General features: G+C 32.0%; 1 protein-coding gene across 1 annotated transcript; it reads left to right on the forward strand.

Annotated features, from left to right (window-relative positions):
- The first annotated feature begins 1,372 nt into the window (after nt 1–1,372).
- On the forward strand, nt 1,373–26,041 carry LOC140439642 (V-type proton ATPase catalytic subunit A). The gene is made up of 11 exons (XM_072529680.1): nt 1,373–1,519; nt 3,237–3,326; nt 5,025–5,137; nt 9,258–9,485; nt 9,574–9,711; nt 12,123–12,274; nt 14,144–14,268; nt 14,366–14,611; nt 16,649–16,840; nt 21,099–21,271; nt 25,097–26,041. The coding sequence occupies exons 2-11, from the start codon at nt 3,254–3,256 to the stop codon at nt 25,496–25,498; spliced, it is 1,842 nt and encodes a 613-aa protein (XP_072385781.1). The 5' UTR covers nt 1,373–1,519; nt 3,237–3,253; the 3' UTR covers nt 25,499–26,041.
- Nucleotides 26,042–26,386: the final 345 nt, after the last annotated feature.

Below are 26,386 nucleotides of genomic sequence, written 5' to 3' on the forward strand. Positions count from 1 at the left end.
CGATCCTCATAATAATATATCATTTTCGCCGATCGGTCCAAAGATCTTTCTTAGAATTTTTGTTTTAAAAACTTTTAATTTTCTTTTAATGTTTAACATACTATTAGTCTAAGATAGATTTATAGATCTTAATCCTTGATTTATGAAATACTACTATTTTACAGCAGAATAATTAAGCTAGACCTAGAAATATTTAGTCTGTAGTTAAACATATCAAAGACAAAGATCATGATAGTGGATAGACTATAACTTATAGGTATATAACAATCATTCACACATACCTAATCACAATTGACCGGTTTGAGGTTGCGAGCTCATTTGCTTATATTTGGTATCATTGATCACAAACATCATGAATACGAATGATCAACTGCTTAATATCCCCAATACTTAAATACTATACAATAAACTAAAGGTCAGCAAAGTCCATCTTCAACAATTAAAATACTTTGGACATATTATGAGAGCAGACACATAAAACATGGAAGATCCCAACAAGATGGATCGACCAAATCACAGGGATATGCAAAAGACCTATGCATGAGTTAAAAGAAATGGCCAGACAGATATCTTTTGAGAAGGACGATACACGACATTACGCTTACGATGACCACCACACTCCTTCCGGGGGTCCGGACTGAAGAGGGAGATGTCAGTTAGCTAGAAATAGGCTGTGGTTTTGTGGTACCCTTCATTATGCTTTTTTAATTAATAAGAGTTAAACATTGACGAATTTTAGTAGTCAGAAACACCTTCAGATATATACCTATTTATGTTATTAATAAGACTAGTTCCAATTAAATAAGCTAGTAAGTATTCCTTCTCAATTACCTTAAAAAATATTACAGTATTGTAAATTACAATAATTTTGTTTGAAGTAGTTTGTTAGAAGAATAAGAAAATTTACATTCATTACATTCATATTCATAAAAATGTCAAAAAAATATCTAAGATTGCTGGAAAAACGTAAAATTGGCAGCTATGTAGCTGTCACTTTTAGTGTTACAATGTTTTTATTTAATAATTTAATTTCATATTAATTTGAAGTTATTCCCAAATCTAATTTTCAAACATAATAAAATCACATAAAATTTAAATTCGAAGATCGTAGTAAATTCTTTATATATACGTTTATTTCGCACTACATGAATGTACCTTTATATGACTATCTTTGTATTAATAATAATGTAGAAAGAGATAGCAGAAAATGTCTTTACTCAGAGTTAAACCCACAACAATGATCAAAATACTATTAAATACTTGAAAAATATATTATATTTTATTAAAAACTTCCAACTTTTACTAATATTTACTAAAAAAATGTAATGAATTGAAATACTAGTTAAACCAATTATTTTAATAATATCAAATTATATTCATTTTAGTACACAATAGTTCTTTATCTGATCAATTTACCAATATTTGTCAGTCAGCTGACTTATCTTATGACAAGTTGTTCAGTTGGGAAAACTCGTCCATAATCGCGATAGTTGAGTGGGTGAGGTTCTAAGAGAAACATGTAAGTTTTATAATTTTACTAATTATTTGGCCGAAAATTTACTATATCTAAACAAAATACCTTTGCTAATTGATTGTTCTATAAGAGGTTGAAATGTAAATAGGAAATTTTGCTCGTTCTATTGATTATTATGTGATATTTAAACACCAACTTAAGTGTGTTAGGAGGATACCAACATATTACTTTGATTGTGTAGTATGTGATAAGTTTTAAAATATGAAAAATTCATCCCTATATTTTTTTATAGTAATTTTAAGGAGTAATAATTAAAAGGCGTAGTCTATTAAAATCTGTACTTCGGTTCACAATTGCAGATAAGCGGCACGTGATGTCAAACGTATTCTATTAACTAAAAAGTAGAGGTCGGTAATATGCTTACTTGAAATAGTGATACGAAGTAATATTTAGGGTTTTCTCACGTGACTTTTTTATTATTAAAATTTTTAAAGGAAATAATTAGCTAGAGGACTAAAAAATCGATTTTTAAAGAAACTAATTTGTCACTCTATTAATATTCAAAAGAACAGTAAACTGTTGCAGTTGAACTAGTCATTTATTACTTCCTTATTTTAATAACATTAGGAAACCTAAAGGGCAATTAAGGAACTGCCTTTAAAGAATCATTATAAAAAGTTACATTTATCAGTTTAATATTGTAACATTTATTATTGCAAGTAATATTGAAGAAATTAAATTGATTATTTAGGTTTTTATTATTAACTAGATTTAAGACCATTGCATAAGTTAAATCAACTGCTTTCAAAATTAAAATATATTTCATAACTGATCTTTTAAAATACTTATAAACTCAATAAGAACCTCAGCTAAAAACTATTATCTATTATACACCAATGATACTAACATATGTATATGTTTATTTTTTGTAATAAGTAATATCCAGGCCATCTAAAACAGATTTCTATTCATATCATAATAAATTTAGAATTTTGGACATTCTCTTCTTTCCTGCAGGTTGTAATAATATACTCTCCCTCTGGTCACATGATCTAGATATGGTGACATTTTGACTAATGATGTATTTCATTATTTTACAGATCACACTAATAATCCTTTAAGATACTATTTTAGAACAAAATCAATATATGAATATGTTGTTTTAAAATATTCCTATATTTCTTTCTATCATAATCTTAGTTTGTGAGAGTGGTCTGTAATATGTGTGAATAATTTTTTTATATTAGAATCTTACAAAAGAAGCTTTTACCATTTCTAATATTATAATATACTTATTTGTGATTTGTCTAACACAAATACATTTATAGATTTTGTTGCTATTTTTGTTGGAATTATAGGATATTTAGTCATAGCATAGTTCTCAGTGATCATATAATTATCAAGGCAATTATTTCAAATTTTTAAACTCTTTATAATTTATGCAAAGGTGAAAGGGCCAAAGGTCCATAGGGAAAAGGAGAATGCTATTTTATATACATTGTTTAGGAAATACAATAACAATCTTTGATATGCAATATAATTTCGTTTATTATTTTATTTACATATTTTTTCCATATATTTATTGTATTTAACCACAAGTTACAAACAAACCAGTTCATTTTTATGCAAGTGCAAATCATATACTTTTGCAAACTGTTTCACAGTAACAAGAAAAAAGCCACTAGGGCTATTTTATATTTAATTTAAATGTTACCATTAGGATTTTGTTCATGATGTTAATCTAAAATGTATATTTTTTCAGAACATCCATCCACAAATATGTCGAAATCAAGAATCGGAGATGAAGAGAAGGAAGGGCAGTATGGTTACGTCCATGCTGTCTCAGGTCCAGGTATGTAAGGATATTTATAATTAATTCTTTTTTTTTATATAATTGCATGTCTTTTTGTGGAAAGGAGTCTAAATGCAATTTAATTAATAACCACCTAAAAAATATTTATTGCTATGAAAATTTATGGATTTTGTGTGCTGATTGCATTATTTTGAAAAAAAAAAGAAAAAATGTATTGCATTCTGAATAAACATACTTTGTTGTTGATAGAGACATAGGTAAAAACACAAAATAATATTGATAATCAGCATACATATTCTCGGCATACTGCTAAAATAAGCTAACTCTACTTTTTGTTGATTCTGAGTTAAGTACTCCTTTGTACTTAAAAATTCTCTAAGAATCTACTGACAAAACTAGATACATCCAAACAGATTTTAAATATGAGAAACAGAAGGGGCTTTTATTCCGCCAAAAATGGATGTGCTGTCTGTTGTTTAAAATATTTTATTGTTTATATTCTAGTTCTGCCAAAATAAGACAAGTGTCAGGTAGGTTATTTTCACTGTACTATTTTAGAATACTATCCAAATGTCTCTATAATAGAACAGAAATTTCTCTTAAGTCTATATAGCTAAATGGAGGTAGCATGCATAGTGCTATTGAAAAGGTGCAAAAGGATGTCCCAGTTTACACCATACATGACTGACTTAATATTTTCCTTATGGCCAGGACTTTTAGATCTAGTAAAAAACATATTGTAGAAGAACTCTGGTATAAGGAGTTTTTGACATATGTGCTATCAAAAGTAATAAAAAATAGGAAAAACACTAATAATGGAGAAAAAGTTAACTGGTTATAAATAAAATGCTTGAAATATTTAAAATTCAACCTCTGCACATCAGTTACAAAAAGGATATATTGCTCTGACAATCAGGAGTCATTCCAGATGAGTTTCATTGGTATTAATATATCAGACAATTAGTCCCGGGCCTAAACATGAAATGGCGACTCTAAGAATTTTCCATTTGACATTTCGGTAGTCCTAACCTTTAAAAAGGATAATGTCAAAATGTTCATGACATTTGGATTATTATTTACTGAGTAACAGTGTTTGAAGTGACTCTACTTTTCTGATTTTTATAAACAATGGATTAAAACCAATTTTGTGTGTTGATTTATTACTGTTACTTGATTGGAAAAATACTTGTGGCTTGGTTTTTTTTACAGTACACTTTTTTCTACATAAAATTGGTTTATAGGAAGATCACTGATAAATGAATTTGTTTATTTCTGCAACAAGCTGTCAAATTATCTTAATAACTAATTATAAAGCACAACTATTTATTTTATTTTACTAATGTAACTTTATACTGAATTTTTAGATTGATTAATATTAATAAGTTTAAGTTAAACACAGCCAGAATTTTAAATTTTTGTTATGACCATTTATTGGGTACTCTTGACCTTATAGATTCTCTATTTAGATAGTTTCTATGTAATTCTGTTTTATTTCTTTAAAACCATTTAGGGAATATCTCGTATTAAAACAATAGTATTCTACAGATTCAGTATTATTTACTATCCATGCTTCGTCCATATCCACTGTCAGTCAATATTTTTTTTTATATTGTAGTTGCCTGCCAATTAGAAATCTTTAGTGGATGAATGAATCTTTAATTTAGAAGATCCAGAATATTTTTGAAAACAGTTTCATTCACATATTGTTATATTTTTTCATTTATATTTTTTTTTTAGTCGTTACTGCTGAGAAAATGTCTGGTTCTGCTATGTACGAACTGGTGCGTGTAGGATACTATGAGCTGGTAGGAGAAATCATTAGATTGGAAGGTGACATGGCTACTATTCAGGTAATTTATTAGTATACTGGTATACTTAAAATTTTAATTCATTCAAACATTTATTTTTATTTTAAAATTTCATTAAAATAATTTGAAAGTTGTACTAAATAAGTGAGAATAAACATTTATCAGTAAGGATTGTTATCATTATTAACACATTTTAATTAATTGAGATTTGGCGTCATTTTGTATATTATTTTTGAATTGATGATTATGCACCTATTCTACCTTTTTACCATTATGAGACTTTGCTAACTTACATTATTTATTCTTATGTCTTCATATCTACGCATTTGTTTATATTCTGGAAGTTAATCTTTTGTTTTCATAATTTGTAGCCTTTTCATTGTACTCACACTCACTATGTATTAACTCTTAAGTATGAGCCTTAACAACTACATATTGGAACAAGCAGTTATTTTGTGAATAAAACACCAATTTACCGAAATTCTTTTATTTTATTTTTTTTTAATTGTAAATATGAAATTAACAACATTTTTTATGATGTATTTAATTATTTTTATAGTTTAATTATATATTTTATGTTGATTACTATTTAATTAACCGTTTGATAATCAAGAAATACTGACAACTAAATATTGGAACAAGAGGTATTTAACAGGTTAAAATAAAAATTAATAAAGCGTAACGTCGCCCTTAGCTTGAATAACAGCCTGAACTCTATTAGGCATTGTATCAACTAGACCTTTACATAATTAGGGGTGAAACTATCCCATATTTCTTGCAATTTAGCATGTAGTTGTGTCAAAGTACGCTGAGGGATATTTCTTAGGCATTGTTTCATTATATGCCAAAGTGTCTATTGGATTAAGATCCGGGCTGCTAGAAGGATGTGACAAAACTTTACTGTCATATTCTCCCATTCAGTTTTTGGTAGATTTAGCTGTATGGCATGAGGCTCCATTCTGCTGAAAGATAAAATCCCTTGATGGATATAACTTTTCCGCACTTTGTAGAAACAAATGCGATATTTACGCGTTTACTGTGCCTTTAATAAAATGTAAAGTTTCCAACCCTTTGGCCGACATACAACCCCACACCATAATGCCCTGTGGAAACTTTACAGTTTTTTTGATACTATCCTTATGTAATGCTTCTGTTTTTTTCCCGTATCACCCGCTTTCGATAATATCCCACACAGACATCAAATTTGCTTTTGTCGCTATAGATAACTTTGTCCCAGATATGTTTGGTCCACGAAAGTTTTGATTTAGCCCAAATGTAATGATTCCTTTTTTGGGTTTCCGTCAAGAAGGATTTTTCTTTGGCCTACTCGAAAAAAATCAAAAAACAGAAAATTTATGTCATAAAGAAAAACCTATTACACATACCTTATACAAACTAAGACCGCTTTTGTGGATATATTTGCGACAGCATTCTCTGGTAACATTCATCCCCGTTTATCTATTCCACCTAGCAGTTACTTCTCGTAGTGTATTTCTTCTTCCCGATTTACATATTATAATTAAATGCCGTACACTCCTTTTAGAAACAGCTTTTGGACGACCTGAACTTTTGCCGCGAACTTCAATATTGGCAGTTTCACCATATTTCTTAATTATATTAAACACAGTAGTTGTTGCTACAATCAATTCACTAGAAATTTTACGCGTTGATTTCTCTTTATGATACTGATAAAAATAATTTCTCAAACTTTTCGATCAGTAGGTTTTCTATGTGCCATTATTATATTTTATCATAATAAAATTGACAGTTGTTAATTATTCATACTCAAATGACGCGTGAAAATTATTGTTCACAACGCACTACCTAGTCGTATATTTCATTTCAAAACCTTTGCGTCAGGCTGATAAAATTCAAGAAACGTGAGGAAAAGCAAAAAATGTTCCAATATTTAGTTGTCAGCAGTTTTCAATTATCAAACAATTAATTAAATGGTAATCAATATAAAATATATGATTAAGCCACAAAAATAATTCCATACATCATAAAAAATGTTCTTAATTTCATATTTAAAATAAAAAAAAATTAAATAAAAGAATTTCAGTAAATTGGCATTATATTCACAAAATAACTGCTTGTTCCAACATATAGTTGTTAGGGCTCGTATATAATAACGATATTTTCATAATAATTCATTCAGTTCATTTTTATTTCGTTTTACTAGCTTACTTTCATTTTCTACTCGCTTTTATCCTCGCTGCCACTTTATGTTCCAAATAAAGACCAATTTATAAATTACAAGTTTGTTCTTGTTCTTGTATAAAATCCTTTTATATATCTTTATGTTCCCAGATAATCCCAATCTTTAAATATCCTATGGTTAGAAGTTTTTTGATCGTCCCATTTCTTGTAAGTCTCCTCTATGTTCGATCTTTTGAGATTTACTTCTTTCTATTTCTTCCAGCATTCTCCCTCTCTTCAATCCTGACTTCCTGGAGGAAGTGTAGTGGTCATCGTGATGTTGTATATTGTCTGACTCCAAAGATCTCTGTCTCTGGTTATTTCTTTTAACTTATGCATAGGTCTTTTGCATATTCTTGTAATTTGATCAATCCATCTGGTTGGGGATCTTCCTCGTAATCTTCGACTTTCTACCGTTCCTTGGATAATAAGTGTTTCCATGTTTTCTGTGTCTGCTCTCATAACATGTCCTAATTATTTTAATTGTTGGAGATGAACTTTGCTGGATAGCTGTTTGCTGAATTAGCTCATTTAGAATTGAATTATTTGTCCTGTAATTGATCTACGGAATTCATAACATTCTTCTCCAACAGAACATTTCAGTGGGGTCTATCGTTCTTCTTTCCGCTTGTCATAAGGTCCAAGATTCACATCTGTATGTCAGTATTGGGAGTATTCTGCAGTTGATCAACCTCATTTTTAGAGTTCGTAAAATTTGGGAGTCTTTCCATATTTTAACCATCTTTCCTACATCGACTTTTACTAGATACCAGCATTAGATAGTTAATAATTCAATAAAATGCTTCTGCTCACATCTAGTCACACAAGTGTCTTTACATTTCTTTTGGCTAATCTGTTAGCAATTTTTCTTGCTTAGTTCATACCCCTATTTCCCTAATCATACCCCATATCAATCTGGAGTTCTTCACATATGATTTCAGTGCTTTGATAGCTGTTAGACTATAGCCACCACAGCAATTCCTTGTTACTGATATCTCTTATCCAAGCGCATTCTCCAATAGCATAAGTTTTAGCTTTAAAGATGTGTTGCTTGGGATTTTGCACAAATTTCTGAGTGTTTAGATGTAGGACTGTACACTCATATGCCATTTACTTCTCCTATTTAAATGCTGTCTGTCCACCACTTGACAGTATTCTTGTTTATTTTAATAGTAGTAGAAATAGTATCTATCTCATTCATTTTTTACAATTTAACTTTGAAGTAAATTTAAATGCTATATATCTTTGGCATGATCCAATACTGACTTCTTCAAAGTTAAATTGAGAATTGGGTCTAATCCTTCCTTCATTGGTCATCTTGACCAATGGACTGACTATGATATTAACTTCACATGGTAATAATTTTTCTAGCCCTACCATTGTCATTGAACACTGTAGTTGAATCATTTGGAGAAAAACTTTCTAGGAAATAAAAAGGAATAGTAGTGCCTTATGATTATCATTCAACGATCATTTCTCAGCAGTTATTGTGGTAGTGGTCTTGAGGAAAACGGACTTTTGGTCTTCTACTACTGGATTGACAATCTACAGATATGGCTCATTTACATTTGATTTTAATTGCCATCATAATTCTCCTTCATAATTGCCATCATAATTATTTGAAATAATTTTTCATTTAAATATTTTTCTGGAATAAATGAATACAGCATAATGTCGTGTTTCATACATATACTGGGTGTCCAATTAAGTCGGCATCATATGGGAAACTTTTTTATTCTTAGTTTCATAAAAAAATTATTTTTTATAAAAAGTTCTGCATGATCTAAAACTTAAAATACAGCCATTAGATATAAATTTTTTTTAAGGTATATACGAGGTTTGTCAAAAAATATAAATTTCACTCAAGAGTAAAATACCTTTGTATTTCACAATATTTTCACTATTTTAGCTTTCAGTAAATTATGTATTTTATATTAATAATACTACTTAAAAATGTTTGTAGGTATATGAAGAAACTTCTGGTGTAACCGTTGGTGATCCAGTATTAAGAACTGGTAAACCACTTTCAGTAGAACTTGGACCTGGTATTATGGGTTCCATTTTTGATGGTATCCAACGTCCATTGAAAGACATTTGCGATGCTACTGAAAGTATTTACATCCCTAAGGGTATCAATGTACCTTCTTTATCGAGAACTGCAAAATGGGACTTCAACCCAATCAACATCAAGGTAGGTATATAATTTCTCCCAACTTCATTATTATTTTAATTATTTACTCTAAAATAGACAATGCTATTCTGTATTTTCCTGTTATTAGTTGGGATCTCACTTAACTGGAGGTGATATATATGGTCTAGTTCATGAAAACACTCTTGTCAAACACAAAATGATACTGCCTCCCAAAGCTAAGGGTACTGTAACCTACATTGCAGAACCAGGAAACTACACAGTTGATGTAAGTATTTAATTTTTTGATTTCATTATTTGATGGTTTGAAATTTGAGATATCAGTCAGTTTTTTTATGAATCACCAACAGTTTCAAATTAATTTTGTAAATTTTATTTGTGTGATTCAATTATTATTACTATATTATTTAAGAATATCCTATAAATAAGTAAAAATGGCTTTTAAAAAGTTGTTAGAGATTTCTTAACTGTTTTGATTTTACAGAAATCTGCTACAGGCCTATTTACATAATGCTGTCACAGCTTTGGAGCATTTTTTCAAATCAGTCTCATTTCACAGTGAAAGGAATCTTTAGTGGAATTTTGTTTACTAAAGAGTTTTAGTATTTATGTTACGTTTGTCTGATACCTGAAAAGGCAGGAAATTTACAAAATCTTGATTTCAATTCCAGTCATTCCATCTTATCTAGCAGTTAAGTACATGAACATTAATTCCTGCTAATAATTCATTTAGCAAAGAAATTCATTGCAGCTGACCATAAAATCAGTGATTTATATTGTTAATCCAAATTACAAGTAATTTACATTCTGTTTCAAATGTTTTATTTATTTGTCCTGCAATTCATTTGATTCTCGATCAGTATTATACTGCTTTTATAAATGGAATCAAACACAATTATCGTTTTTGTCTCTTTTAATTTAAAACTGTTACTCATTTTAAATTTACTACAACAGTGTTGGGTAATACGTAATATGTATGTATAATATATAAGTATTATATTAATTGTACACTGCACGTCATTAAAAAGAAGCCACCCAAAATTTTTAGCATTTTAATTTTTACGAACCCTACAAAAAATTGATTGCCATTAGATGTTTGTGTAATGTTTAAGAATATGTTCTAAAACAGTATGCAACCATTTCTTAAGTAACAAATGTCAAAAAAAATACTTCTCCCAAAATTAGGATTTTAATGGAAATTTTCAAAAATTAACATTGTAATTTTTGCTGTTTTGTTTATAAAAATTACAATAAAGTTGTCATTTTTAATATTCTGTATTACCACCTCTATTTTGAATTACACTTCTCATTCGACTTGAATTGACTCATTAAATTGATCAAATTCGGGATGTTGTCTTGAAGAAAAGCTTCCCATTCTTCTATGAGCGCCAATCGAAGCTGTTCACGATTTATTGGAGCAGGTATTCTGTTTCTTACTCTTCGTTTTTGTTGGTCCCAAACATGGGTCCCAAATCGGTTTCAAATCTGGGCTTTGAGCCGGTCAATTAATTTTTAGCACACCGACGGTTTCCAGGTATTGCCTTACCATCCTGGCTACGAGTGATAACGAGAGATAAAGTTTAAACCCAGCAAATGACATTGCATGCTCGTCTAGCATTTCGGTAATGTATCGGTGAGCATTTAACGTTCCTCTATTAATAAACTCGAGGTTAGTACGGTTTTCGAATGAAATTCCTGTCAAAACATTACAGAGCCTCCTCCAAAAACAACAAGTGCTCGTCGAGCACAAGCAGCATATCGTTCCCCACTTCTTTTGTACGTTTTGATGCGACCGTCTGAGCCATAAAGAACCATCCTGGACTCATCACTAAACAAAAACATTTTTTCAATCTGCTATCGTCCAATGCTCGAGGTCTCTAGCAAACTTAAGTCGGCGTTGTCGATGTGCTGCTGTCAGCAAAGGTCCTGTTGCTGGGCAGCGAGCCTTTAGGCCAAATTCTCTCAACCTTCTTCCTACTGTAGAAGTCCTTAATTTCCACCCGCGATTATTTTGAAAACGGTTTTGGATTGCTCTAGCTGTAAAGAACCGATTTTGCAAGGTAGTGCGTTGTAAAGAACGGTCTTCTCTGGCCGTCGTGATTCTTCTCGCACCTGATCCTGGTCGTCGTTGGTGAGATCCAGTCTCTAAAAATCGTTTGTATGTTTTTTGGACCATACAACGACTAACTCCAAGAAGTCTGGTCACTTCTCTTTGATTTATTCCATTATCAATCAAAGTAACAATTTGAACAGATGTAGCAAATCTCTCAGCCATAGTTTTAAATTTAAAAATAGCACAAGTTCACTCTATGAACAACTGTACACTAATGAAAGATTTTTGAAAAGCAAAACAGTCGTATTCCAAGAAAAACAACATAGAAACAAAACATGCATTATCCGAAGTCGTAAAACTGATATCAATTTGGCGAACTTATTACCCTTAATTGAACTGTTGGCACCCAGTGGCGGTGCCTAAAAGTGTTTCGGCATTGTGGAAGTTTATTTACAATAGAATAAATTGCATAAACTTAATGTTATTGAAAAATTCTTATAACATTCTAGGTGGCTTTAATGACGCGCAGTGTATTTTAGCCCTAGGCCTACAAAGCCTGTTTAGCTTTGTAAATAAATGATGTATAGGCAAATAGAGATTAATTTAAATATATTGTTTGTGTTCAGGAAATAGTATTGGAAACAGAATTTGATGGTGATCGTACCAAATATACTATGTTGCAAGTATGGCCTGTACGTCAAGCAAGACCAGTAAGTGAAAAATTGCCAGCCAACCATCCTCTGCTTACAGGACAGCGTGTACTTGATGCTCTTTTCCCGTAAGTATTCAAAAATAACAATTAAAAATAATTTTATCTGTTAATTAACCTAATTTGTGATTTAAAAATTTTGTGAGATTGTATATGCCAGATTAACACCTACACATTTAATTAATCCCACTCACTTGAATCACATATCCACTTGAATTTGTTATACTATTTCTATCTCTTTTCACCCTCCATCTACACTCAAATATGGGTATAGAGTCTTAGCCATGTTCATTGTGTGTAATGAGGGATTATTGGCTTCAGAGACAATGTTCATTCCCATCAACTTTATGGGATTATTTCTGTAATCTTTAAATCAAAAATCATATATTTTATGCTCATTAACTAGGTTCCTATTTCATATATTCCAAGTGGCCACCACCATACTGCTCTTGACCTCTGGGCACATATGTATACACCATATTTAAAATCTAAATATTTTTCATTTTATTTTAATCTTTAAAGCTATATTTAGACAATATCTAACTTCTGATACATTTGTTTGTGAATTTAGTGTCAGGAATTTCTCTTGTATATAAACCATAAAAAATGAAGATATTGAACAAGTGGACAAAATGAAATATTTAAGAGCGTAGGCGCAAAATTTCGGGTCAATGCTTTTTAAATGCAATCATTTTTTTCGAATCCTGAGAAAACTAACAAATATTTTTGAAAAATTTAAACGCAAAATGAAAAATTACGTTAATACCGAGGGCCGAAAGTCCCTTGGAATAAACAAAAAGTTTTTTTGAATGAGATATTTAATATTAACAATCACACTAAATTTTCTCTTTTTTTTTGACCTCTGTTACTTATTAAAATAAACATTATAGAAGTTTTCAGGGACTTTCGGCCCTCAGTAATAATGTATTCTTGTATTCTGCGTTTAAATTTTTCAAAAATACTTATTAGTTTTTTTAGGATTCGAAAAAAATGAATGCATTTAAAAAGCATTGGCCCGAAATTTTGCGCCTACGCTCTTAAGAGTCTGGATTACTGAAGATCTAAATCCAGAATCAGAAATTCTATCAAGAAGATTAGAGCAATCAAGGGCAACCTTTTTGAAGATGAAGAAATTTTTGAGTAACCAAAGACTCAATCTGCAAATCTGATATCGGATGGTAAAATATTATATTCACTTTATTCTTCTTTAAGGGGCTGAAGCGTGGACTGTTCATGTTGACGATAAGAAAGCTGGAATATTTGAGATGTGGCGTTTTAGAAGAATTTTGAAAATACCATGGACCGATCACATTACGAATGAAATAGTTTAATGGTGGAAAGAGACAAAGAACTTTTGACCACCATTAAAAGAAGAGAGACAGCATATATGGGGCACATACTTAGAAATGAGAAGTATGAGTTGTTGCAACTAATTATGAAGGGTCAAAACGACGGAAAAAGAGTTCCTTTTAGACATATAATATCCTGTCTGCAAAACATTCGCGACTGGACCGGGTTAAACACAGAACATAGTTTTAAAAAAAGCAGAAGATAGAGACGAATGCAATAGTTATAGCCAACCATCATTAGTACTAGAAGAAGAAGAATATAAAACATAGTAGTTATTTTATTTTTATTTCCAACAATGTTTATAATACTTACTCATTTGTCCTAATATATTATAAGTCACCAAAAGTTAGTGGAAATATATTTAGATTGCGGCTTAAAAAACATTAAAATTTTTATTTGAATTTTATAAATGTTTGATAACGATTGTATGTACATCCAAATAATTATTTATTTTTGCGTTGAATCTCTTATGTTAATTTTCTACTTGTAAGCGCAATATTAAAAACGTAAAAAATATAGTGTTTCTAGTATTTTTCAGGTTTACTTTTATTAATAACGCTTTAAAGCATTTTTTTACATATGTTACAGATGTGTACAGGGTGGTACTACTGCCATTCCCGGTGCTTTCGGTTGTGGAAAAACTGTAATTTCACAATCTCTTTCCAAATATTCCAACTCTGATGTCATTATCTACGTCGGTTGCGGAGAAAGAGGTATTTATATTCAAAAATATTATTAATCAAAACTATTTTTTAAAGGTTTTGAGCATTTTTGAATTAACTCATTTATTATTTCTTTAATCATTTATAGGTAACGAAATGTCTGAAGTATTGAGAGATTTCCCTGAATTGACTGTTGAAATAGACGGGCACACTGAATCTATTATGAAACGTACTGCATTAGTTGCCAACACCTCTAACATGCCTGTAGCTGCTCGTGAAGCTTCTATCTATACTGGTATTACTCTTTCTGAATACTTCCGTGATATGGGTTACAATGTATCTATGATGGCTGACTCGACATCACGTTGGGCCGAAGCTTTGAGAGAAATTTCAGGTAAAACTTATTGGCAATTCTTTATTTAATAGACGATATTTTCACATATTTCCATAGTTATTACTGCTATACTGACACAGCTCTCCCAAACTAACTGCCACTCAGATGGGTACAAAGAAAACCAGATTTTATTTTAATTACTATTGAATATTGTTAGTATAAAAGGAAAAATATATGATGTCCATAATATTTATTATTAAATACATCCAAAGTTGTGTTTGCAGGTCCTCAAGGGTCCTCTTGAAGGCCTGAAGATGCTGTAAAAGTTTGTAAACAGCGAAACCGGTAGCACATTCTCTTTTACCAACTTTAATAAAAACCCATAACGGATTGTGAGCAGAAGACTTATTTCCCTAACTTTCATCTATATATTACTTTTTGTACTTACTAAAGAGGAGGAGATATTTTGACGTAGCCGTAGAGAAGCGAGTTCGTGATGTTCGTTTAGTTTGAATCGTTAAGGCGCGGTTTATTTTATATTTTATTTGTGTAAAAGTTAGATCTCCGTTACTAAAAAAATTAATTGTGATTGCTTTGAAAATTTGTGCGGATATATATGTTTTAAATAAAAAATGTAGAATCGTCAGAAGGCCGTTTATATTTGGGTACACCATCTGTCGGAAGGGGGATTATCGAAGACACCTACCGCCTTCATCTGACAGTTTTGGACCTACCAATTTTCAGGTTAAACATATGACATTAATGACATATGTTTGACATTGTTAAATACAGGCGAAATTGACAATTATTAATAATTAACTTTTTAATTTATTATATATAATATAATAATAACAATTATTAATAATTTTTTCAGTTTATGTACAAAATAAATGTAGTATTAAAAACTGGGTTTCTCAAAATTCATCATAATATATCTTTTTAAGCCCAAACGGAAAAGAAAAGTTAAAAATCTAGTACTAGCAAATCAAGTTTTTCACGTGAAAGAGCATATAATTAAAAAGAGTAATAGTAAAAGTTATGATATAAAAGCTAAAGTCATCAGGCACTCTGCAGTTAGCTTGAAGCCTTATAAAATATCATTTAAGGTAAATTATTTAAATATTTCAATTGCATAAAAATGAGGTTACGTGATATTTCCTTTTTCATATTAATAGCACGGATCCATCTTTTTCTTTTCTCTAATTTATATGTAATCTTTGGGAACCTATAAAAACTACACTTACTATTTTTGCTATTATTAGCACAACTAAATACGCAACGTGTATTTGCACACATTTTTGATAAAATTTATGCATAAAAAGATAGTGTCCAATTTTGTCATATTTCGCCGCTACGCACGCTGGCATCGTTTCAAGGTACCCCTACCATGGTCACGCACGGAGCGAATAAACAAACCCTTAAATTTATTTTTTTCCAGTTTCTTAGGAGTTTTTTTTAATATTGTAATATACTTGTCTTTTATGAACAAATAACACAAGAAAATAGTTTAATATTATTTTGCTAATTGAATAATTTCATCGCAGAACCCATACAAATCCCATTTAACTTGACTAAGAATTTAAATTCATACCTCCACATGACGAATTTGCGTCTACGGGAAGATCCTGTCTTGTTAGTTATATAGTCATGGTCTTGAATGTAGAACTTTCTGGAAGTTGTCATAAGAATTTTTATAATGTCTTCAAACTACTTTCCTAATGATTTCTGGCAATGTTTTTCAGCTTTTAGTTTTTCGTATTTTTATGTTTATAAATTACAAAAATATTTTGGAAGGTTCAATACGTTTAGTGAATTCCATACTATGCTATACTATACTATAATAACTAATAGGGCAACACATAGAATTGAATAAGTCATTAACCATGTTCCACTTTCCTCGAAATATTCCTAAATAAGAAAAAACAGTATTATTGACTAGGACTAAGACAACTTAAAATTTAAAATAGTTTAATTAAAATTATAGTAATTAAATCTGTTTTGACTCTGTGCCTCCTCTGGTGGTAATCAAAGTTACTTTGGATGAGCTGTACCATTTATATTGACTGAGTACATATATTTATCATTTTTTGTTTACAGGTCGTTTGGCTGAAATGCCTGCCGATTCCGGTTACCCGGCTTACTTGGGTGCCCGTTTGGCTTCCTTCTACGAACGTGCAGGTCGTGTTAAATGTCTAGGTAATCCAGACAGGGAAGGATCCGTTTCAATTGTAGGAGCTGTATCACCTCCTGGTGGTGATTTCTCAGATCCTGTTACCACCGCTACCCTTGGTAAGTTCAAGTTTACAAATCGTTTGAATATTTTTATTTGAAAAAGACTAATTAATAAAAAGTGCGGAAATAAATAGAGTACCACAGTAACAATCAATATTTATTTGTTTCTGCCTTGATTGACTAAAATGACATTTCATCTCTTAAGGTGAAAACTGAAAGATATTAAATTTTAAACAGGAACTAAAACTCTGTTTTATCTACATAAAACTATTTTTTATACCTAATAAAAGTATTAACTGTAGTGGCGGCACCACACTTCGTTGTGTGTTATTCGTTATCCGTCACATTCGGTCTCATATGGCGAAATGTGGAAGGTACATTCGTCAATTATTTGCTTTATTCGCATGCCTAAGCAAATACGCGAATAGCAAATATGCCTATCGGTCCACTTGTCCGTTTTTTGACACACTTCAAAGGACACGAATAAGCCGAATGAACGCCGAATTTGTGTGTCGACTACCCACACTTCGCTCGCACCGTTGGTTGTAGCGCTGTTTATCTTAACCTAACGTTATTGTAATTGTCGTTATTATTGAGCCATTAATTCGACAAATTTGTGTGCTTATATACAACAATCGTACAGTCGCCACCAATTTATTGTAGAATTTATTATCTGCATGTCATTACGAAGTTGTTTCTATTTGATGGAATTACTAACAAACGCAAGTAGCAGATATAACCATAAATTCCTTTCCATAAGTCCTTTGCTTTGGTCTATTTGTTTATGGTAGATACCTCTCGAAACTTAACGATACAACTCAAATACAAATGACTTTGTAATAAGCTTAAGATAAGGTTTTCTGCAATAATTTGTTGGCAACTATAACTTATTACGTTTTGATTTGTGGTGTACCTACTGTGAAATGGAGTGGACAAACGTTTATAAGGAGTTATGAACTTTTAAACATTTGTGAATGACATAAAATAGTTTGAGAATTTGAAAATTTTCTTGCTTGGATATGCTTCTCAGTAGGTAACTTTTTCGGGAATTATGCTTATAACAAAAGCATGTATTGACTAAATATTCCGGTTTTCTAGTATCTTATCGGCTTCCGGCAAAGATCAATGATTGAGCTATCATTGAGACTTGAGCACTAATCTCTCACCATACTATTCATTCATCGACAGCCATGATTGTATTCATGAATGCCAATTCAAGTACTTACTTCTTCTTCTTCTTACTTACTTCTTCTTCTTCTTACTTACTTCAAATGTACTTACTATTTTATACTCCAACATTTCACATTAAAATTTCTGGATGGAACCGGCTTCAGACTATGAAGCTCGTAAACTACACTATTCAAAGTGAACGCTGTAGTCAAGTGAACACTCAGCCAACTAAACATCTATTGCCAATTATTTCTCTTTTTGTCCATTTATATAAATATGCCTTCCCTTGCAAAGAGAGTTTGTTTTGCATGATCTTCCAAGCTGACCAGACAAGTTGGAAGAATGTTATAAGGAGGGAATAATATTTACTTAAACAGGTATCTTTAGTCAACTAATATCGTATATAAATATATATTAAAATGAAAGTCTATCATCATAAGTGGCTCGACAATCCGTTGTGGATCTTGGCCTGCTCACAAAGAAGTCGCCACTCCTGTCGATTCCTGGCAACTTCCCTCCATCTTCTAACCCCTAGAATCTGTAGGTCTTCTTCCACATCAGAAATCCATCTCATTCGTGGTCGTCCTCTGCTTCTTGTGCCCTCTGGTTGTGAAAATGTTAATCTCTTCGTGTATTCGTGATCTGACATCCTAGCAATGTGTCCAGCCCATCTAAGTCTCTGCACTTTAACGAATTTCACAATATCTGGATCGGTGTATAACTGATACAGTTCAAAGTTGTATCTTCGACGCCATAGCCCATTTTCATTTACGGCCCCAAAAATCTTTCTAAGAATTTTTCTCTCAAAAATACCAAGAAGTCTTTTATCATTTTGAGATAAGATCCACGTTTCAGCCCCATATATCAAAACTGGTCTTATTAAGGTCCTGTATATATTAAGCTTTAGTGCACGTTTTATATTTTTATTTTTTAAATGTCTCCGGAGGCCGTGAACAGTTCTGTTTGCTATTGCTATGCGTCTTTTTATTTCGTCGCTTGTCGTGTTTGTTGCGTTTACTAGCGATCCAAGATATGTAAATTCTTTGACTTGCTCAAAGGTATGGTTGTTAATTTGAATTATTTCTTGGATATTTCGAGGGTTTTTAGAAACCAACATATATTTGGTTTTTTCCTCGTTTACCACTAGTCCTAATTCACTTGCTGCGTCCGCAAGCCTTGTAAAACACTGCACCATGTCTCTCATACTTCTGCCCACTATAACTATATCGTCAGCGAATGCGAGAATTTGCGTCGATCTATTAAAAATAGTTCCATTCATTCTAATATTTAATTGTCTGATTGCCTTTTCCAAGGCAATATTAAAGAGCAGACACGCCAACGCGTCCCCCTGTCTTAGACCATTATTAATGTCAAAGAACGTAGAGTTTTCTCTATCAAAGTCTATCATTGCATTATATAATGCAGTTCTTTTCACACTGTCATAGGCTGCTTTGAAGTCAACGAAGAGATGGTGTGTTTCTATGTTATATTCTAGTGACTTTTCTAGAATCTGCCTATGTGCTTGAATTTGATGTGTAGTTGACTTTCCAGCAGTAAATCCGCATTGATATTGACCAACAATATCCTTTGTAAAATGTTTAAGTCTTTCAGATAATACATTGCCGAAGATCTTATACGTAGATGCTAACAGAGTAATGCCTCTATAGTTCTTACACTCCAGTTGATCCCCCTTTTTATGCAATGGACATATTATTCCCTTCAGCCACTCTTCTGGTACCCGTTCATTCTGCCATATAAGTACTATTAGTTTATGGATTGCTGCAAAAAGTTGATCACCACCTTTTTTATACATTTCCAAACAGATGTCATCGATTCCTGGGGCTTTATTGTCTTTGAGTTTTAGGATCGCATCTGACACTTCTCTTCTTGTTGGGTCTTCACTGTGTAGTTGACGTTGTATATTTTGTTCATTTTCTATGAAAGTCTATAAGTGGTTTAATTTTTGTCCATTTTATTACTTGTTAAGAATATAAAAAAATACTATATAATGAAATTGTCAGCTTTGGATACTATTGTTCGACATCTAACTTCTTTTTCTTCACCTTTTCCCCTTTCAAGGGTCACTATTCCTTACTCTTCTTTACCACTAATTTCTGGCTATTGTGTCTTCTTCATTTAAACCTTTATCAAGTTCCCTGCCGTACAGTCCTTTCATCTTCTTCTCGGTTTCGCTCTACCTCTCTTTCCATCAACTTCTAACAGCTCTATCCTTTTTCTCACATAGTTCTCATTTCTACGTCTGACGTGTTTAAGTCCTTACTTTGGTGTATGCTCCCTGATATATATATATATATCCTTCAAGAGCCTTACGTACATTTGAGGAATATATCTCCATAGCCCTTGTCTAGGATCGTACGCCTTCTCAAGATCTATAAATACCAAAAATGTAGTTTAATTTTCTTCTCGCCGTATTTTTCTATCTCAAAGCAAACAATGCATCCGTTGTCCTCCTGCCTGGCATAAACCCAAACTGTTCTTCTTTTATCGGTTTCTCTCTCCTTAACCTTCGCTATACAGTTCTCTCCCAAATTTTCATAGTGTGAGACATTAATTTTATCCCTCTATAGTGCTTACAATCCTGAATGTACCCTTTATCTTTAAACAGTGATACCACACTATCACACTATCTCTCCATGCATTGGGCATCCCCTCGTCCTCATCCTACTCATCATTTGTCACAAAACATCCACCTCTTCCTCTTCTAGAGCCTTCCAAACCTCTATTGGTATTCCATCATGTCCAACTTGGCGTGCTAAGAGATCTGGGTTCGAATCTAGCGGGTTGGAAGCTTTAGAATTTAATTAATTAGAAAGTTGTAGAATGGATATAGTAACCGAAGTCAACGGTACCCAAAAAATTATTGAAGTTATACTTCGGAAGGAAAAAAATATTTTTTGTTTTATATAAAATTATTGTCAAAAATAAAGCTACTTTATTCTAGATCAAAATTTATGACAAAACGCTATATGATTAAAAATAATTGAAATTTAGTTCCTGGTTGTTGCATTTTAGATTTTAGACCGTATATATATATATATATATATATATATATATATATATATATATATATATATATATATATCAAACTCTTTAATTTATATTTAACATGTTTTGTTTTTTTTAGGTATTGTACAGGTGTTCTGGGGTTTGGACAAGAAACTTGCTCAACGTAAGCACTTCCCTTCAGTAGACTGGCTTGGATCATACTCCAAATATTTACGAGCATTGGATGACTTTTATGATAAAAACTACCAAGAGTTTATTCCTCTTAGAACCAAAGTTAAGGAAATTCTTCAGGTAAATAAACCATTATTGTAATTACTTGACATATCACAAAATAAAGTGCGGCAGGCCAAAGCGTAGCTGAATATGCTTAGCATCATACGAATGATGCCCAAATGTTGCCACTGCCTGGAAAGTTGAAACGGCAAGTTTTCAATGATCATAATTTATTGACACGTATATTTAACAACGGCGGAAAATGGAGATTATTAAAGTGAAAGACGCTTTTATGAAGAATTATACAGAAGCCGTCCACAACAATTGGACAATAACTTACCACAAACCAAAAGGAGTAAATTAGTAAATGTAGGCTCTGAAGAAATGCCGGATATAACAACTGAAGAAGTAAGAAAAGCTTTAAAAGAAATGAAAAACAATAAATTTCCCGGAGAAGATCAAATTGTGATAGAAGCTGTCAAAATGGGGGTTACATACTCCTCAGAGAAATACTGCCCTATTAAAAAAGAACCCCGTATCTCCACTATAGCGAGTTTTGAGAAAAACGCGATTAAAGATTTTTGTTTAATCGCTTGTGTTTTTGGTACAATAATAACACAAACTTATTAAGGGTAGAGTGTGTAGCATCGTAGTTAACTTTTTTCAAAAAAAAAAATTACAAAATTACCATATGGACATTAGTTATGCGACATACGGGCTAACAAAGCAAATAATTATGTCAAGTTTACTTAGCTAAAACTACGTATTATCCAGTAATTATTATAAAATTTATATAACTGCCTCGGAAGGCAAAACATTTAAATATTTTAATAATATTTTTTATAAACATTTGTTGAATAAAACATAAGTATTTACGAAAAACATTTATTTAAAAATACAAAATGAAAATTATTATTAATCGGAAGTTGGCAATTCTTCCTAAAATTGATGGTGGTTCGCCGGTATAATTTGACCTAAGTTTTTTAATATTTGTTCTTTTCTCTTCTTAGCAATCCCAGAAGGTTTCGTCACAGGTGTGGGGTCCTTTATCCCAGATTTTAACACTCTGGCCTGCAAAATGTCCATCTCTATCAACTCCTCGCTAACGTCAATCTTAAAGGGTAAAATTTTGCTCTCTCTCTTCACAATTATTTTAACAATTTGTGATAAGGTAAATACATGACTCTGTTTTCTTTAATTTTGACAATGATGATAAGTTTTTCCAGATAAGAAAATCGGAAACCCCCATTTCTTTCACCACCACATGATTCAAATTACACGTTTTAACGGCCTCGACGAAATCATGATAATCATAAACTTTCTTCTTTTTCTTTAACGATAGTTCCACTTGGTGGTGGAAACGATTAGCGATGTTGCTCTATTCCTTAGAAAAAACCTCGCATATCGTTTTATCCTACGTTAAAAACCCGTATCTGCTGAGCATATACCAGGTTCTTACTACGAAGCGTTAAATGCCAGGTTTATACTAAGCATAATAGTCATTTTTGGCGTTTACGGGGAAACTATTTTCTTTCATAAAATATTTAGAAATGTAAAATACGAATTTTTCTCTATGTGGATATGTTATATAAATCATAATGATTCATATGGTGCAAATATCCCAATTTTTCAAATTTTGGAGATACGGGGTTCTTTCTTAGTAGGGCAGAATAGTTCCCCTATTCAATGTATGTTTCGAAAATAGTATAATCCCAATTATATGGAATAATGCAATTACCATTCTTGTCCACAAAATGGAGTGAAAAATAACAAATTTCGACAACTATAGGCCAATTTCTCTTCTTTCGTGAGAGGCAAGTGAGAAATACAAAAATAAATGGGTGGATATTTAGGATATTTAGCAGGTGCTCCATGCTTCTGGATTAGCTTCTCGAACTAGTGCTACTGGCACGCTCGTGCCAGTTGTGAAAACGCTTGTATATATTTAAGAGTGTCAATCGTATATTGCTGAGCTATTTCCATTTAGTGGATGATCAGTTATTTCATCGGGAGGCATACCTTTCGACGCACGCAAGTAGAGGTTCTAAAAGACCCTATTTTATCGTTCATGGTTATTCTTGGAGACGGCGCAACATGAGAAGGTGTTTATATAGACATTTGCTGTTTCTTTAGAAACTCTAGACAGCTTCGCGACATACTGGTGCAGGAATGGGACAATCTACTGCAGAATGTACCATTAACATACAATACCTCGTACTCTCCAAACTGTTATCACTCCAGAGGAGGGAATACTCTACTGAATTATTTAAACTTTCTTTTGTTTCTACCGGAAAGCAAATCTAAGTAAAATTGTTCATTTTCGTTACTTAGAATATCAAATTAAAATTGTTCAAAATGTTACAACTGAAAAAATTCAGAGAAAAATATAAGTTTAAATCAAATTACGGGATGACCCTAATTTTATACGCGGCGCTCTAATTCCTTCTATATATAAATAAATTTATAAAATTAAAAACACTTAAAAGTAATAGATAACTATCGGAGTATATCTGGCATCAGCGCAAACTTTTAGGTGGTATGAAGGAGAAAATTACGGTCTCCGGGCACCAGCAGCCCTTATATCAAAATTTTTAAAAACACAATCCTCCTCTATCGATTCGTAAAATGACATAAGGGAGAAACTCGTCGCAGCACATGCGATTTTCTTTACAAAGGAAAATTCAACTTTTACGCAGATGCCGCTGGAAAACCTACAGTTTTCACATATTTTACTCTCCTTGATTTCATCTTTCAATACTATAAAAGGCGTAAGGGAGAAAATTGTGACTGAATTTCTATTCAAATCCGATGGTTTAGTAGGAAGTCAAGCTGTCGAGACTATTTAACGATAACTAAATTATAGCAAAAATAAGATATGCCAATAAGATGAAAAGGAATTAGTTCTACAAAAATTGTTTTAGTGATTGTTTAGCTTGTTTAGCTTTCTCACGGATGACATCACCTACTAGCAATTTCTACTAATTATTATCTCCAATGCATAATGCTCTGATTCCTTGATATATCGTATGATTTATTCATTGTTTAAAAAAAAGGCGATATGGATGAAAAATAACGTGGGAAGAAGAAGACACAAGAACACTTGCCACAATTCCTTCGATCTTGTGGGTAGCTCTTTTAGACAGCAGCCTCAATAAAACGCATCTTTAAATTAAAATAAAAATATATTTGGAACAAAAAATTAACAAAATAAAGTTGTATTCAAGCCAATAAAAATTAACCGGCCTGGACGCAAGGCTCGCCGACCCACTGTTTAATACCTGTGAAAATAAAATACAATGAATGTCATAAAATTAAAACTGCAATTACGGCGTGTTAATACACAGGCGGCAAAGACAGGAAAGGAAGGGTCAGAGGAATAGAGATGGAATGAGTCAATCCAATACTTTGCCACGGGAAAGAATAGGTCTGTCTCCGATCAGTATTCCAAGACCAGGTACGGAACTGCCACTAGATCAACACTCTAGTAGAAGCGGTTGGCCTTCAGTCAATAAATACCCTAGGGCCAGTGGAGTTGTTATCAGATCAAAACTGACGAAACTCCGGACGGTTGGCCTTCAGTCAACACCCAGAGGCCCGGTGGAGTTCCACTAGATCAGCATTCTAGCGGAAACTCAATTCTCTCTTGTTGCGTATGCTGTTTTCCACAGTCGTCGCACTTCCATCTCCTCTAGCGAGCATCGATGGAAGAGGAACTTATGGTGGGAGTGCGTGTGTACGGAGCGCTGACGGGACCTAAGCGATGGATAGAGTTACAATCTGTAAATACGGAAAATACAAATGACAAAATCATAAATATAAAGATTTCGCTGTACTTGTATTATGAGTTATTGAAAAAAAGAAACTATTAAGAATACCATTTCAATTATCCATATTTTCTTACAGGAAGAAGATGATCTAGCCGAAATTGTGCAGCTGGTAGGTAAAGCATCTCTAGCAGAAACGGACAAAATCACCTTGGAAATTGCCAGGCTTCTTAAAGAAGATTTCTTGCAACAAAACTCATACTCTTCTTACGACAGATTCTGTCCATTCTATAAAACTGTTGGTATGCTCAGGAACATGATCGGTTTGTACGATATGGCGAGACACGCCGTAGAATCAACCGCACAATCAGAAAATAAGATCACTTGGAACGTAATAAGAGATTCAATGAGTGGAATTTTATATCAACTTAGCAGTATGAAATTTAAGGATCCCGTAAAAGATGGTGAAGCTAAGATCAAGGCAGATTTTGATCAATTATATGAAGATATTCAACAGGCCTTCAGAAACTTAGAAGATTAAATCATTTTAAGGAAATTTTCCTATTTTGTTCATCAGTGTAAGTTTAAAAATATAGCGATATTTATCAAAAAGAATAATAAGGCCTCTATCCCTCACTTCTGTGAATATTAAAATGGCCGTACTAAAGATAGTAACTAAAGATAAGTTTTCTCTTTTTTGATATTATCCTGTACAAAATAAATTATGTAAATTGTTGAATATGTGTATAGTTTTTTTGGGTGAGGGTACAGTGCTTATTAAATACTTTTTAAACAGTTTTCCCGCCATTCCAATTACTATTAGGTTTTTTCGTTTTAATACTTTTTTAAATATACAGGTGCTTAATATCGTTTATATTTTCAGTATTACTTGGTTTTCTTCATGTAAATTGTTTTAAATTTTCCTTTTACCCTTTTAATCTTGTATATTACATTACCCAATATAGTTAATTGTACAGATTAAGATAAACAAATATCTTATTACATCTATTAGATTGTTAGAATCAATAAGTGTAGTGTAATTGTTCTGTTTTGAACAAATAAATGCATCATTATTGTTGTTTTATTCTTTTTTATTATTAAAACGACAAAGAGCAATATTTTGCAGCAGGTTCAAAATTACAGTTGGATACTTCATGTGAAATATACGGAATAAACCGAGATAGAACATCGTCTGTTTCGAAATTGCAAACGCCGTTACTATTACTCCGACTAATATATCGTTGGTAGTGACTTAATCAATTACAATTGTATGAAATGAAAAAGACAGCAAAGATTTGATTTCACGCACAAAGCGTCTATGTATCTGTTGATACGTATTTCGACTTAATAAGTCTCATCAGAACAGTTATTCATAGGCGTTCTACATAGACGCTTTGTGCGTGAAATCAAATCTTTGCTGTGTTTTTCA

The sequence above is a fragment of the Diabrotica undecimpunctata genome, chromosome 4 (genome assembly GCF_040954645.1).
Source record: "Diabrotica undecimpunctata isolate CICGRU chromosome 4, icDiaUnde3, whole genome shotgun sequence".
NCBI lineage: Eukaryota > Metazoa > Arthropoda > Insecta > Coleoptera > Chrysomelidae > Diabrotica > Diabrotica undecimpunctata.

Excerpts from the sequence above, each read along its gene's own strand:
- LOC140439642 (XM_072529680.1), top strand. The coding sequence starts at position 3,254 with ATGTCGAAATCAAGAATCGGAGATGAAGAGAAGGAAGGGCAGTATGGT. Across the intron at positions 3,327-5,024 it reads CCATGCTGTCTCAGGTCCAG|TCGTTACTGCTGAGAAAATG; the intron begins GTATGTAAGGAT and ends TTTTTTTTTTAG. Across the intron at positions 21,272-25,096 it reads AAGTTAAGGAAATTCTTCAG|GAAGAAGATGATCTAGCCGA; the intron begins GTAAATAAACCA and ends ATTTTCTTACAG.